This window comes from Lagopus muta, chromosome 4 (assembly GCF_023343835.1).
Source record: "Lagopus muta isolate bLagMut1 chromosome 4, bLagMut1 primary, whole genome shotgun sequence".
NCBI classification, from domain to species: domain Eukaryota; kingdom Metazoa; phylum Chordata; class Aves; order Galliformes; family Phasianidae; genus Lagopus; species Lagopus muta.
Window position 1 is genome coordinate 70,601,170 of NC_064436.1, and position 13,409 is coordinate 70,614,578.

The 13,409-nt window shown below is 52.0% G+C and overlaps 1 protein-coding gene across 10 annotated transcripts in view; it reads right to left on the reverse strand.

Annotated features, from left to right (window-relative positions):
• Positions 1-312: 312 nt before the first annotated feature.
• Positions 313-13,409, reverse strand: part of DYSF (dysferlin) — a 73,320-nt gene continuing 60,223 nt past the window's right edge. For all 10 annotated transcript variants that reach the window (XM_048941705.1, XM_048941703.1, XM_048941701.1 and 7 more), the window contains 5 exons: positions 10,499-10,598; positions 9,585-9,763; positions 8,845-8,954; positions 6,644-6,791; positions 313-2,421 (listed from right to left, as the gene is read on the reverse strand). In XM_048941705.1, the coding sequence (XP_048797662.1) occupies positions 2,383-2,421; positions 6,644-6,791; positions 8,845-8,954; positions 9,585-9,763; positions 10,499-10,598 (576 nt within the window). In that variant the 3' untranslated portion in view covers positions 313-2,382. The remainder of the gene's footprint in view (positions 2,422-6,643; positions 6,792-8,844; positions 8,955-9,584; positions 9,764-10,498; positions 10,599-13,409) is intronic.

The window sequence follows — 13,409 nt, forward strand, 5'->3', positions numbered from 1 at the left end:
TTCCACTCCATCCCGTCCCATTCCACTCTATCCTGTTCCATTCCATTCTTTCCTGTCCCATTCCACTCTATCCTATCCCATTCTACTCTATCCTGTCCCATTCCACTCTATCCTATCCCATTCTACTCTATCCTGTCCCATTCCACTCCATCCTGTCCCATTGTACTCTATCCTGTCCCATTCTATTCTCTCCTGTCCTATCCTATTCTGATTCTATCCTTTCCCATGCTATACTATTTCTCTTCTATCCCATCCTGTCCCACCCCATCCCATCCCATCCCATCCCATCTGATCCCATCCTATCCTCTCCTACACTGATTCTGTTCTATATTCTTCTCTGCACCCTTTCAGGGAAAAGAAAGGCGTTTGGGGACACAGACACTAAGGATCCCCTGGAGCTCTCCCGCCTGGAGCACAGTGGGGACCAACACATCGAGAACCCAACAGAACACACCAGGAAACAGAAGGTTTCAGGGCTATTTCATTTGTAAACCACAGTGATATATATATATATATCTATATATATAAGGCATAGAGAGCAGAAGGCTTTACTTGGGCCCGGCCTCTTGGCTGGCTTTGGTAACGAGACCAGGCTGATGTTTGCAGGTGCTCAGAACTGCCTTTGCCCACCACAGCCCCCGGATGAAACAAAGCTCTGCAGCGCAGATTGGGAAGAAGAGGATTGGATGTGGGGATGCTGCCCTTTCCATCACTGCCAACCCACTCTGGTTTGCCAGGGAAGAACTGCTAGGGAATAAAAGGGTTTTGTGATGGAAGAGGCTGTGGAGAAGTGACAGGTGGAATTATTTTTGGTAGGGTTGCTCATCTCTGGTCGGAGCAACAGGATGGATGGATGAGAACCATCCACGGCTGGACGGGAGCTTTGGGCTGCTCATCTCTTTGGGGCTCTCAGCACTGAGATCCCATTTCTGAAACAGGTGGGGGGTCACTGAGATGGGAAACTTCACCAAATGTGCAAACTGGAGCAAGAAATGAGGAATGGCTTCCCATGGCATAGCAAGGCATGCAGGAAGGCAGCGAGGCAAGCAGGGTTGCAGTGGAAGAGAACCGACCACATCAGCACCACTTGGCCAAGGCGTAACTCACCAGGAAGCTGCAAAGCCAACATTCCCCTTCAGCTCGCCTGTTTCTCAGGGGAAGCAGCATCCCCAGATCTTGGGCCAACAGCTGGTAGGTCAGCATTAGTTAACAAACAGGAGCATGAGTGGGAACGAGATCAAGAAAAAAGGGGGAACGTGGGTAAACATGATGAGTTTTGCTGGCAAAATGGTTCCTGGGGTGGGGAACCTCCACACCTGAGCACCAGCTGCTTTGGGGTACATTCTGTGTGTCTGAAGTGTTGTCCTCACACGTGGCAGAGCTGCCCTGTGCAATCCAGGCACTGTCACAGTACTGAGCAGCACAGGATTTCCATCACATCCCCGCCAGCAAAGCAATTAGCCGTGTGCTTTTCCCCTCCCTCATCTGCTGCTAAGAATAGGCTTAAGTGCCTCGCTGGAGCCAACGCCAGCACAGTTTGTCCTGAGAAACAGATCCTCTGGGATCACCTTGTTCTGCTGTCTGCTCCGAGCAGCAGCAGAACCCCCTCTCAGTGCACATCAGTGATTGCAGCATGGGCAGGGGGAGCAGAAAGCTGCAAGGTCCCAGCAACACCATTCACACCTTCTGAGCTGTGCAAAACCTGCATGATATGCACTCATCACGCCCTGCTTGCAAAGCACAAAGCAAACAGCTGTGCTTCCCAAGGCCTGCCCCGCTAGCACCCAGCAGCAGCGTGCACTGTGCTCTGCTGTTGCACTGTTTGGCTTCAGCAAAAGGAGAAAAACCAATCCAGGCACCGAGCTGCAGTGCAGGGGGTTGCACACAGCAGGAGGAGAGAAGCAAAGCCCCCCTCTGCGCTGCATTGCTCCTGGGCTGCTCCGTGCCCTCTGCTGCTGCAGCAGCGTTGGCTGGGAAGGCAATGGGGCACATGGGAGTGCAGAGGAGGGAGGGCAGGCTCCAAAAGCAGGAATGCACGAATGCACATCGCACGGCAGAGGCAAAGGGAGGCTGCTGCAGGGTGGCAAGAAAAACCTGCTGAGGACCTGAGAGATTGCGGCCGCCTTGCAGCCATCACTCCTCCATGATCGCCTCCGTGGACAGCCCACAAAAGGGTCCTTTTCTCCCCAACCCTCGCCAGCTTTGCATCCGAGCACTGACCAAAATTAAAACAAACAGAAGGAGGACGAGGAAGCCAAATCAGAACTGCTGCAGAGGAGGTTTGGTTTAGGCGCTGCTCCTGAGGTGAGGGCTGCTTCCCTGCTCTGGGGAAAGGCACGTCGCCGCGTCCTGGGCTGCAGCGTCCCGCTGAAATCCAGGCACTCAATTGAAAGGTTTCACCAGCTTCATAGCAGCGTAGTTCTGCAGGGAGGGAGAAAGAAGGCAGAGAAGCGGTGAGTTGGGGCATGGCGGCACGTGGAGGTCAAGAGCAACCCTGCCATGGGATGCTCAGGACACACAGGAAGGGGTTTTGCCTTCTTCCAGCAGAGCCTTCCCAGCAGTGAGCACCAAGAGTCACTCATGGGCTTGGATTGTCCCTTCCACCAGTTTTTAAGAATCACAGAATGATTTGGGTTTGGACCTGGTTTGGAAGGGACCTGAAGATCATTAAGTCCAAGCCTTAGCATCCTCCACCAGCTCAGGCTGCCCAGGGCCCCATCCATGGCCTTTGGGAAGCTCCAGGGATAGGGCACCCCTGGGCAGCCCTTACAGTTGGAGAAGACCTCCGTAGGGGTTTAGATGGGATGTCAGGGGGAAGTTCTTTACAGAGAGAGTGGTGGAGGTGCTCAAGGCCAGGTTGGATGCGGCCCTGGGCAACCTGGTGCTGTGCCACAGTCCTGGAGGTTGGCAGCCCTGCCTGTGGCTGTGGGGTTGGAACTTGGTGATCCTTGGGGTCCCATTCAACCCAAGCCATCCTATGATTCCATGATCATCCAGCCCAACCCCAACTCATCACCGTGGCCCCTCGTAGAGTCACAGAACCAGTATGGTTGGAGGAGGCCTCTACAATCACCAGCTCCAGCCATCGACCCATCCATCCCCATTAAACCCCATCCCCAAGTGCCACATCTCCACTTTTCCCCACAGCACCGCAGCCTGTTCTACACGCAATTCCTTCCTTGAAAGAAGACAACAAAAAAGAATAAGCTGTGTCAGTGCTGCCTTATCAAGACCACGATGCAAACGCAGGCAAAGACAGGCTGGTTGGAAAGAGCTCTATTTAAAGTAGCTCTGGTTCAAACACCCGTGACCACATACTAGCCAGTTTGGAAGGCTCTCCCAGACAGATTGGATTTAATTGGTACAGGATGTTCTATCACTCCTTTGGAAAAAAAATAAAAATAAAAATAAAAAAAAATTAAAAAAGACTTTGGAAACAAAGCATAATGCTGCTTTGGAAGAGGGGAGAAAATGAAAAACAAGAGAAGTAAAGCCCGGCTCAAAAGCATCACGATAAATTACGGCGTGTAGCGAATTACGGGGCAATTTGCCAGCGGAGGATTTCTAATAATGCCATAAATCAAGCCAGCAACGTTAGGGCAGTTCACCAGAAGTCATTAGAAAAGCCTCCAGTGGGACATAACCTTCGAATTAATTATCCATCCATTTGTCTTTCAAGACTCTGTCCTCCTAAACTCTTCTGTTTTTTTTACGGTTGCGTTCCGGAGGGTCGCGAGTTTGCTGTCCAGCCACGAATTTGTATTAAACCAAGTGTTGAAAGCCAAGCAGGATTATCAATCGGCGCAGAAAGCGAGCTGTAATTAGAATTAATGGCAGTGGAAGCAACGCTGGGCTCTCGGAACGCAAACAGAGCTTTAAAAGGTAGTAAACATTTTCACGGTGCTGCAAAGCAGAGCTGGAAGCAGCTGGAAGCAGCTCTTCTTCTTCCTGCCACGGTGGGACCACTGAAACCTGCACTGCAATGCCCTGTGAGCACAGCTGAGGAAGGCTGCTGAGGAGCCCAGCGCTGAGGGAGGGTGGAAAAGCTCCCAGGAAGAGATGAAGAACCTCAAAAGATCAGATTTTCAATGTTTTCCTCGTTTTTGGTAGATCCAGACGATCCTTTTCTCCTAATTGTTCTGAACAGGACTGAGGTATCAGCTCGTGTTTATCCACCAAAAAAAAAACAGAGCTGGAGTTTTTGGGAATCACCATTTCCAGGGGCTGCTGCTGGGTTTGTGGCTCCAGCTGGAAGCGCAGGGCTGTCACCGGGCAGCTGGGGCTGTGGTTGGAAGCTGCCATCATTATGTGGGGAATGGGAAAAAAATAGGAAAAGAAAGCTTTCAAACGTAGATATTCTTCCACCAAAAGCCATCAAAATGCCCCAGGTTCATTTCCAGGTGAGACTCCCAGCTCTTCAGGGCAGGAGGGGACCCACGCGGCCCTGGCTCTGCTCACTCCTAGGGCACGTTGTGGACATGCATCCATTGATCCACTGAATTCATCGAATCGTGGCATCACAGAATCATAGAATCATAGAATCACAAGGTTGGAAACGACCTACGAGATCATCTAATCCAACCATCTCCTCATCCCCATTGCCACCACCAACACTATCATGGAACCATCGTGGTTGGAGAGCACCTCCAAGACCACCAAGTTCAAGTGTTCATTTAGTGGGAGCTATTGGGAATAGGTGAATGGTTGGACTGGATGATCTTTCAGGTCTTTTCCAACCTCGGTGATTCTATGATTCTATGATTCTAAGTGCCAACCAACCCCCACCACGGCCACTCACATGGATCATGGAATCATTCAGGTTGGAGGAGAGCTCTAAGATCCCCAAGCCCAACAACCCCAACCCATCACACCATGCCCACTGACCACAGCCCTCAGTGCCACATCTCCATGGTCCTTGGAAGCCTCCAGGGATGGTGACCTTTCCACTCCCTGGGCAGCTGTGCCGTTGCATTGCCACTCTTTTGGAGACTTTAACATCTAATATCCAACCTGACCCTGCCCTGGCACGACGTGAGGCCATCACCTCTCGTCCTATTCCTCTTCAGCCAAGGACCTGAAGAGCAATGGGATGGAATGAGCCCAAAAACCCATGGTATGGGACCTCAAAGCTTCATGGCCAGTGTGGAGCTATGGCAGCGCTCCTGGCAAGCAAGGCAGGAAAGCAAGCAATGAGGGGTTGGATTTCAGTGCATTTAATCAGGGATGCCACGGTGTGCCCTGCCAACACTCAGCACGCCAGGGGCATCCTTCACAGCAAACCATCACCAGCACGAACGCCAGATTTCTGGTTGGATGGAAAGGAAAGGCAACTGAATCTCCGTGTCGATACCTCGGTGACCTCAAAAATCCAGGGGGAAGCTGGCCAACTGCATGGACAGAAAAATTCCATTCCCTTTTCAAAAGATGACTGAAAAAACGAACCCGACCAAAACGAAATTAAATACAACAACATTTAGCCAGGAAACAGGGAAAAATCCCGAGTAATAACCAGTGTAAATCAATAGTTATAGTTTGGGAGTTTCTGCTTCTCTCGACGCTGTTTTGACCCGATGCCACTGGAATGAATGCAAAACTGCTCACAGCTGTGGGGGAACACTGAGCTCCGGGTCACAGCAGCTCAGGGTTCTATGCTCAGCATGGAGGGGATTCTCCACGACGGGCTGGGATGACAACACAGCACAGATCTGTCCTTGTAGGGTGATTTCCTCTTCCCCACTGCTTCACACCTGGGGAATGACTTCTCCAGCAGAAGCATCCCAGCCCTTCCCAAGGACACAAATCAAACCCGAGGAGCAGAATTTGTTATGTGCTGGAAGGAGAGGTGGGTCGTTTTTCTTATCGGTCCATGAGGGAGAAGGCGTCCAAGAGCATGAATTACAGCAGTGCCGCAGGAGCAGAGGAGGATGCAAAACCCCAACCCGAGCCAAATGGGGAGGATGGGGCTCCATTATTTATTTGTTTTGCTTTGTTTCACCAGTGGGACTGACAGCGAAGCAAGAAAAAGCCACTTCCTTGATTGATGAGGTGAAAACCCTCCCCACCTGGTTTCAGACACTGTGTTGGTCCTACATGCTGCAAGCCTCAGCAGTGAGAGACAGGGCTGCCTAAAAACCCTTATAAACCCTCCTGCACCTTAAAACCATGACAGAACACACATTTCTTGCCACTGCTCAGCCCTGCCACGTGGCTGTGCCCCTAATTAGGCTGCGTTTTTGTTAGGGATTTTCCCACCAACGCTCAGCGCTTCCAACAGCTCTGAGGGAACGACCGACGAACCTCAGCAGCGTTAGACTCGAAATCAATCACAGAATCAGTGAGTCTCCCAATCGTAGGGTCAACGACAGGGATCACAGAACGGCTGGGTTGGGAAGGACCACAAAGCATATCCACTTCCAGCCCAAGTCACGGGTTGGGTTACGCTGCCCAGAGCCCCATCCATTGCCACGGGCGCCTCCAGGGACGAAACAGAGGCACAAAGATGTGAGCACGGAGCAGATGCATGTGCTCTCTTTCTGGTCCATTGCGGCCCACCAAGCCATTCTTCAAGGACCATCACACCTGGGGCACATTGCACCCCACCCCTCAGCTTATCCCACCTCCCCCCCTCCCAAACCCCTCGTACCGGGAAGGCGTAGATGAAGATCCCAAGGAAGAGCAGCAAAACGAAGAGCACGATGGCCAGGATGAGCAGCCACTTGTACCGGCGCCACAGGATGTACTTCAGGGTCTTGTATGGGGAGGTGAACCACAGGAAGGAGGTCTCCGGGCGCCTGCAGACAAAGCTGGGGTCACTTCACAGCATCACAGGATTGTAGGGGTTGGAAGGGAACTCCAGAGCTTATGGAGTCCAACCCCCTGCCAAAGCAGGTTCCCTACAGCAGGTCGCACAGGTCGGCATCCAGGCAGGTCTTGAACATCTCCAGAGAAGCAGACTCCACCACCTCCCTGGGCAGCCTGTTCCAGTGAACAGTGGGACCCATAGAGACACGTTGGGACCCATAGAGACACATTGGGACTCATAGAGACCCATTGGGACCCATAGAGACACGTTGGGACCCATAGAGACACATTGGGACCCATAGAGACACGTTGGGACCCACAGACTCCCCCCCTCCCTGTTCCATTGCTCCTCCCCTCACTGCACAGCCGTCCCTTTGCACATTGGTGCACAACTTCCTATGCTGCAGTTTCCAGCCGTTTCCCCTCCTCCTGTCTCCACTCCCCACTGATCAGAGTCCAGCCTCGCCATTCTGCCCCCCACACCTCAGGTATTCACAGACCTGGATCAGGTCCCCTCTCAGTCTCCTTTTCTCAAGGCTGAACAGACCCAGCTCACTCAGCCTTTCCTCATAGCAGAGATGCTCCAGGCCCTTCACCATCTTGGTGGCCCTCCGCTGGACTCTTCCCAAGAGATCCCTGTCTGTTTTGTACTGGGGAGCCCAGAACTGGACGCAGTGCTCCAGATGAGGTCTTACCAGGGCAGAGCAGAGGGGGAGGATCACCTCCCTCGACCTGCTGGCCACGCTCTTTTTAATGCACCCCAGGATGCCATTGGCCCTCTTGGCCACAAGGGCACACTGCTGGCTCATGGCACCTGTCGTCCACCAGGACACCCAGGTCCCTCTCCGCAGAGCTCCCCTCCAGCAGCTCATCCCCCAACCTGTACTGCTGCATGCAATTATTCCTCCCCAGATGCAAGACTCTACACTTGCTTTTGTTAAACCTCATCCGGTTTTTTTCTGCCCAGCTCTCAGCCTGTCCAGCTCTCGCTGAATGGCAGCACGGCCTTCAGCCAATCCTCCCAACTTCGTATTATCACAAACTTGCTGAGGGTGGCCATTATCCCCTCATCAAGGTCATTGATGAAGATGTTGAACAAGACCGGACCCAGCACAGACCCCTGAGGAACACCGCTGCTTACAGGCCTCCAACCGGACTCTGCACCGCCAACGACGACCCTCTGTGCTCTGCCAGTCAGCCAGTTCTCAACCCACCTCACTGTCCACTCATCTATCCCACACTTCCTCAGCTTTGTTACAAGGATGTCGTGGGGGACAGCATCAAAAGCCTTGCTGAAATCAAGGTAGACTACATCCACTGCTCTCCCCCCATCCACCCAGCCAGAGACAACATCATAGAAGGCTACCAGGTTGGTCAAGCACGACCTCCCCCTGGTGAACCCGTGCTGACTACTCCTGATAACCTCCTCTTCTTCCAGTTGTCTGGAGATGACATCCAGCACAAGCTGTTCCATCACCAAGTCTCTTGTGACTTTCACGGTGCTTTCAACCTTCCTGGATGCCCAATCCCATGAACGCGCCGCATTGAAAGAGAAAATCCATTCCCCTGTGCGGTCTGTGCTCCTTGGAGCTCCAGCCCAGCCTTTCAGCTCTCACCCTTGCAAACAGAATCACTGAATCACAGAATCAGTAAGGTTGGAAAAGACCTCTAAGATCACCAAGTCCCAACAACCAACCCAACACCGCCATGCCCACTCACAGAATCAGAGTGATGAAGGCTGGAGAAGACCTCCGAATCATCAACCCAAACGCCAACCCATCACCACCAAGCCCAATCATAGAGTCATAAAGGTCACAAAAGACCTCCAAGATCACCGCTACCAACCCCAACCCCAACCACTGACCAAAATTCTACGGAGGAACCGCCGCCATTTTGCCACCAAACGCCGCCATTTTGCCAAAAAACGCCGCCATTTTGCCACATCTCCACACGGAAGGCCTCCCACCACGAACCCAACTTCTCAACCTTCTCCTTGAGAACCTTCTGCCCCAGTGGTTCCTTTCCCACTCCTGATGCCCTTACTTGGGGTCTTCCAGCTTGGGGTTCATGTTTGGCTCATCCCGACCCACTCCAGCTGGCCGCTCTTCATGCTCGTGTTCAGCCACAATTTCCAAAGTCATTTCCAGTTTTCCCTGCGTGGGTGAAACGAAGACAAGCACACCATAAGCAAAAAGCAGAGAAAAGAACGTACAGTGCAAAATACTGAGCGGGGAAAGGAAAAGCAGCCCAGTCACTACCAGCAGTGACCGTGAGGAGCTCAATGAGTGTGATCTCATGCCAACCCCCCCCCTGCCCTCTGCCTGCTCCCAGCTGACACCCCTCAGCACCTCAGAAATCGGCACCCAGCTTCAGACAACTGACTACAGGGTTTCTGTTGAATCACTTAATTTGCAGCTTGGCCTCACTCACCTCTATCAAACGGCCACCACTGACCCAAACTGGATCCCAGAGACCCACATTTAGATTTATCTGTCTGCAGATACCCCTTGTACCCGTCATAACAGCACTGAGAACAGCTGAGATGCAGAGTTAAATCACTTGGCCCGTTCTCCATAAACAGCAGCAAAAAGAACCTAATGGAGCAAACAAGCGATTTACATATTGCCTAACAAATCCTGGAAGAAATCCTGTTCTAGCTTGTCAAATCTGCAGCCCCAGGCTTGGTTTCATGCCCACACCACCAGTTCCTCCACTTGCTCAGCCCAGCCATGCCCAATGAGTCCCCAAAGGGGCAACACGAAGAGGACACCCAATGGTCTTACTGCCAGGATCTTCTTCTCATTCTGCTCTGCGATGCAGGGCCACCAGCCCTTGACAGTTTTCTGCTCAAAGAGGGACACAAAGCGGCTTGCAGACAAGCTGCCATCTATGAGCTCTAAGGAGCACTTCTCAGCGGTCTTGGCAGGCTTGGGCATCCTGTTGAGATCCATCTGGATGGAGCCTGCAGGGAGGAATGAGGTAGGAAGACCTCTCAGGGTAAGAGCTCACGGAATCACAGAGCCATTCAGGTTGGAGAAGACCTCAAGGATCCCCGAGCCCAATCCCAACTCATCCCACCACGTTCCCCGACCACATCCTTCAGTGCCCCATCCCCGTAATTCTGGAATGCCTCCAGGTGAGCCCACCATTCTGGGCAGCCCGTCCTTCCCCAAGCTCCCATGAAGAAGTGCTCCCCATGGCAACCTCCTGACCTCCTTGACCTGGACAAATAGGCTCAACGTGGCCCCGATTTCTAAGCCTAGCATTGGTTTTAGCTTATGGTGCTGCAAAGAATTCAACGCTGGCAGCGATATGGAGAGGGTGACCAGGAGCTCATGAAGAGCAGAGCTGGAACTGGGAAGCACACCTTGTGAGAGGTTATTTGGGCACAGCCTTTGTAATTAATCAAAACCAATATCTTGATCGTGTACTTCCTCAGTGAGGCTTCTGGTTTTGGACGTTCTTTTGGGGTGGTAAAAGGAAAAAGCAGAACAACATCCAACCAAAAGAAGAATCCCATAACGCTGGAGCTTCCAGCTACACGGATGATCTACCGCATGGCTCTGCTGTCTTTCCTGCCGCAGGCTTCTGCTTTGTTTTAGCTTGGCCTAAATCTGGGTTTGTGAGGATGGTTAACAAGGCTAGCACAAAAAAAGCTGTGTCGGGTGGTTTCGTGTCCCAACCCCTTCTGACTTACCCAAATAGTCATCGAAGGAGAACTTGTCATTGTCCCAGATCTGGAAGATCAGCTGCGGTGAAATCTTGTTTTCTGTCTTGTCCAAGCTCCAGAAGTGCTCCTAAAAATCACATCAGAAAGGAAAACGAGGCAAAATAAAGGGCTGGTAAGCAGAAGTGGGCAGGATGCTCATCTCAGAGCAATGGAGATCCCCTGTGTCACCCTCGGTGATGGTCTCCTTCCCAAAGAGAGGCAGCGATGCTCCCATGCGTGAGCTCCTCACTTCTCACAGTACTTCATTCACCTTTCCTGCACTCCCCCCAGGTTTTTGCTCTCAGGACCCATCCGTGCCAGGGCTGGATGCGTTATCCCAGTGGCTCAGCTGATAATTACATGAAGCTGCCATATCTACTCCAACATCCCACATCCGAGCTCAAGGTGAGAGCCAAGTGAGCCAGGAAAACCAGAGCCTGTGCCTCCACAGCTGGCACCGCTTCATTTCACTCCTCACCATCTGAGATCTCTGTGCCCTCCTCGCTTCCACCCAATGGGATGGGATGCGTTGCACTCCGCAATATTGATGCGTATTAAAAACCAAAACGGACCGAAATGCGTCACACTCCATAGGAACACAAATATCCGAGCGAGGAGAGCGTGGGTGGAAGAAGGCACTTAAATCCCTTTGGAGCTGGTTTCCCTTTAAGAGATCACCCAGAAGGGCTGTATTTCAATTTAGCTCCATTCCCTGCCTTGCTTTGGAAAACCAGCACCAGTCCAACTCATTGGACAACGCATTTTTGCGACGGAGCATTTCATTTATGCGTTTAAAAATATTTTATAATCCAGAAAAATAAAATAAAGGCACTGGAAACTTCCATTTCTCCCCCTCTGCTCGCTGAAACGTATTAAAGCATATGTTTACTCAAGCTTGGGGGGGAAGGCCATGTATTCCCAGCTAATAATTCATCTTAAATTAGAACTGCTACAAAGGGAAAGAGCTTATGGTGATTCTTCCCTTTGCCATGTGCTGGTCAGGTCCTGCTCTGCTGTTGGTCACCCAGAGAAAGCCGCCAGGAGCCCCTGTGCCTGCAGCCAGGTGACCCCTCTGGGGTCAGAAAGGATCTTGTGGGCTCTGAGAGGTGGAGATGTGGGCTCCCCATCTGTGCACTGCTTGGGAGAGGATGGCACGTCCTGCAGGTGCCTCTCTGTGCTAAGTCCCTGGCTCTGAGGATGACTGCACCACCTGCATCACTCAGATGTGCTCAAACCCCATGAGCATCACCGTGCTTCTGCTCGGGCTGAAGCATTAATTGCTACTAATTGCACACACATCAGACCTTCTCTCTGCATTGCCCATCCTCCCGGAGCAAAACCCAGCAGCCAAGCAGCCCCTTCCAAAGCCAGGGGTTCTAGGTGCTCACTTCCTGTTCGTTGCAGGGCGTTGGATGAGATGAGATGGCTTTTAAAGGCCCCTTCCAACTCAATCAATTTTGCGATCCCGTGATTCGATGTTCTCCCTGCAGGAAGACCCCATTCCTGTGAGTCCCAGTGTGGAAGAAGTGAGGAGCAGGGAAAGGAGCAGGATGCTGTGCCCTGGTTTGGAGCCATGGCCATCACCCACACAATACAACACAACAGAATTAAGCCTCCCATCCTCTGAGACTGACTACACAACCATACAGGACTTCGCCTTTCCACCTTCCTACAGCAACACCCAACGTCCTGCTTGCACTCAAAGCAAACAAAACCCATCCTCAGGCCCAGCAGCCTCCTCTCTTCCTACACCACAGGAAGCACTGAGCTTCCTGGGGCTCCCTGCACAGCGCTGGCCTTCCTGCTGGGAAAACCCGACCCATGGAGGTTGCTCAAGAGCAGGATGGATGGCTCTGTGTGCAGTCTGATCTGGTGGGCTCAATCAGCTCATGGAAGGGGATGCAACTGGATGGGCTTTAAGGTCCCTTCCAACTCAAACTCAGGCCATTCTATGCTTCTAAGATCTTTAAGGTCTCTTCTAACTCAACTCAACCCAACCCAATTCAACCTCTTCATGGTTCTATGATCTTTAAGGTCTCTTCCAACCCAACCCAACCCTTTCATGGTTCTATGATCTTCAAGATCCCTTCCAACACAACCCAATCCAACCCCAACCATTCCATGGCTCTACAATCTTTAAGGTCCCTTCCAACCCAACCCAACCCTTCCATGGTTCTATGATCTTCAAGGTCCCTTCCAATCCAACCCAATCATTCCATGGCTCTACAGTCTTCAAAGTCCCTTCCAACCCAACCCTTCTATGGTTCTCTGATTCTGACTGTGGTTTGACTGGTTGTGACACTTCCTTCCCTCAGGAACCGTGAAGCTGGGACACACAGATCACAGCGGGGTGAGCTGGAGGAGGAATCTGATGCTGGGTGAAATCCATGGGTTCGTTTTGAGGCAGTGTGAAATCTGCCTCCACGATTAAACCTCACTACAAAGGTTCACTATAAAAACAACTTTCAGCAAGATATTCCCCAACTTTTGGCAAGCCATGGGAAGGAAGGGGGCTTGAGTTACTGTCTGAGGGTTTGTTTTGCAGTTTGGGGGGGGAGAGGGGTCGCTGATGAATATTTGACAGTCATGAATAATTCAGCATGGGAGGCAGGACCAAAAAAAAAGTCTCATACCACTGGGAAAGTGTTGACAGGGCTGAAATTCTTCTGGGCTGCTTTTGTTCTGCGAATACAAAGTAAGGAGCAGCTCAGTGTTTTTGGGAAGGTGGGGAAGCGCTGGGCTGTGCCCGCAGGAGAGCATCAGCCCCCACAGCAACTGGAGACCCTCTTCTCCTACAGGTCCATCCTTCGAAGAGCAGAGAGATGCTGTCCTCCCCATGGGGACACTGCATCTGTCCCCACTTGCAGCGCAGCCACCCCTATGCTGTTCCCTGCACTAC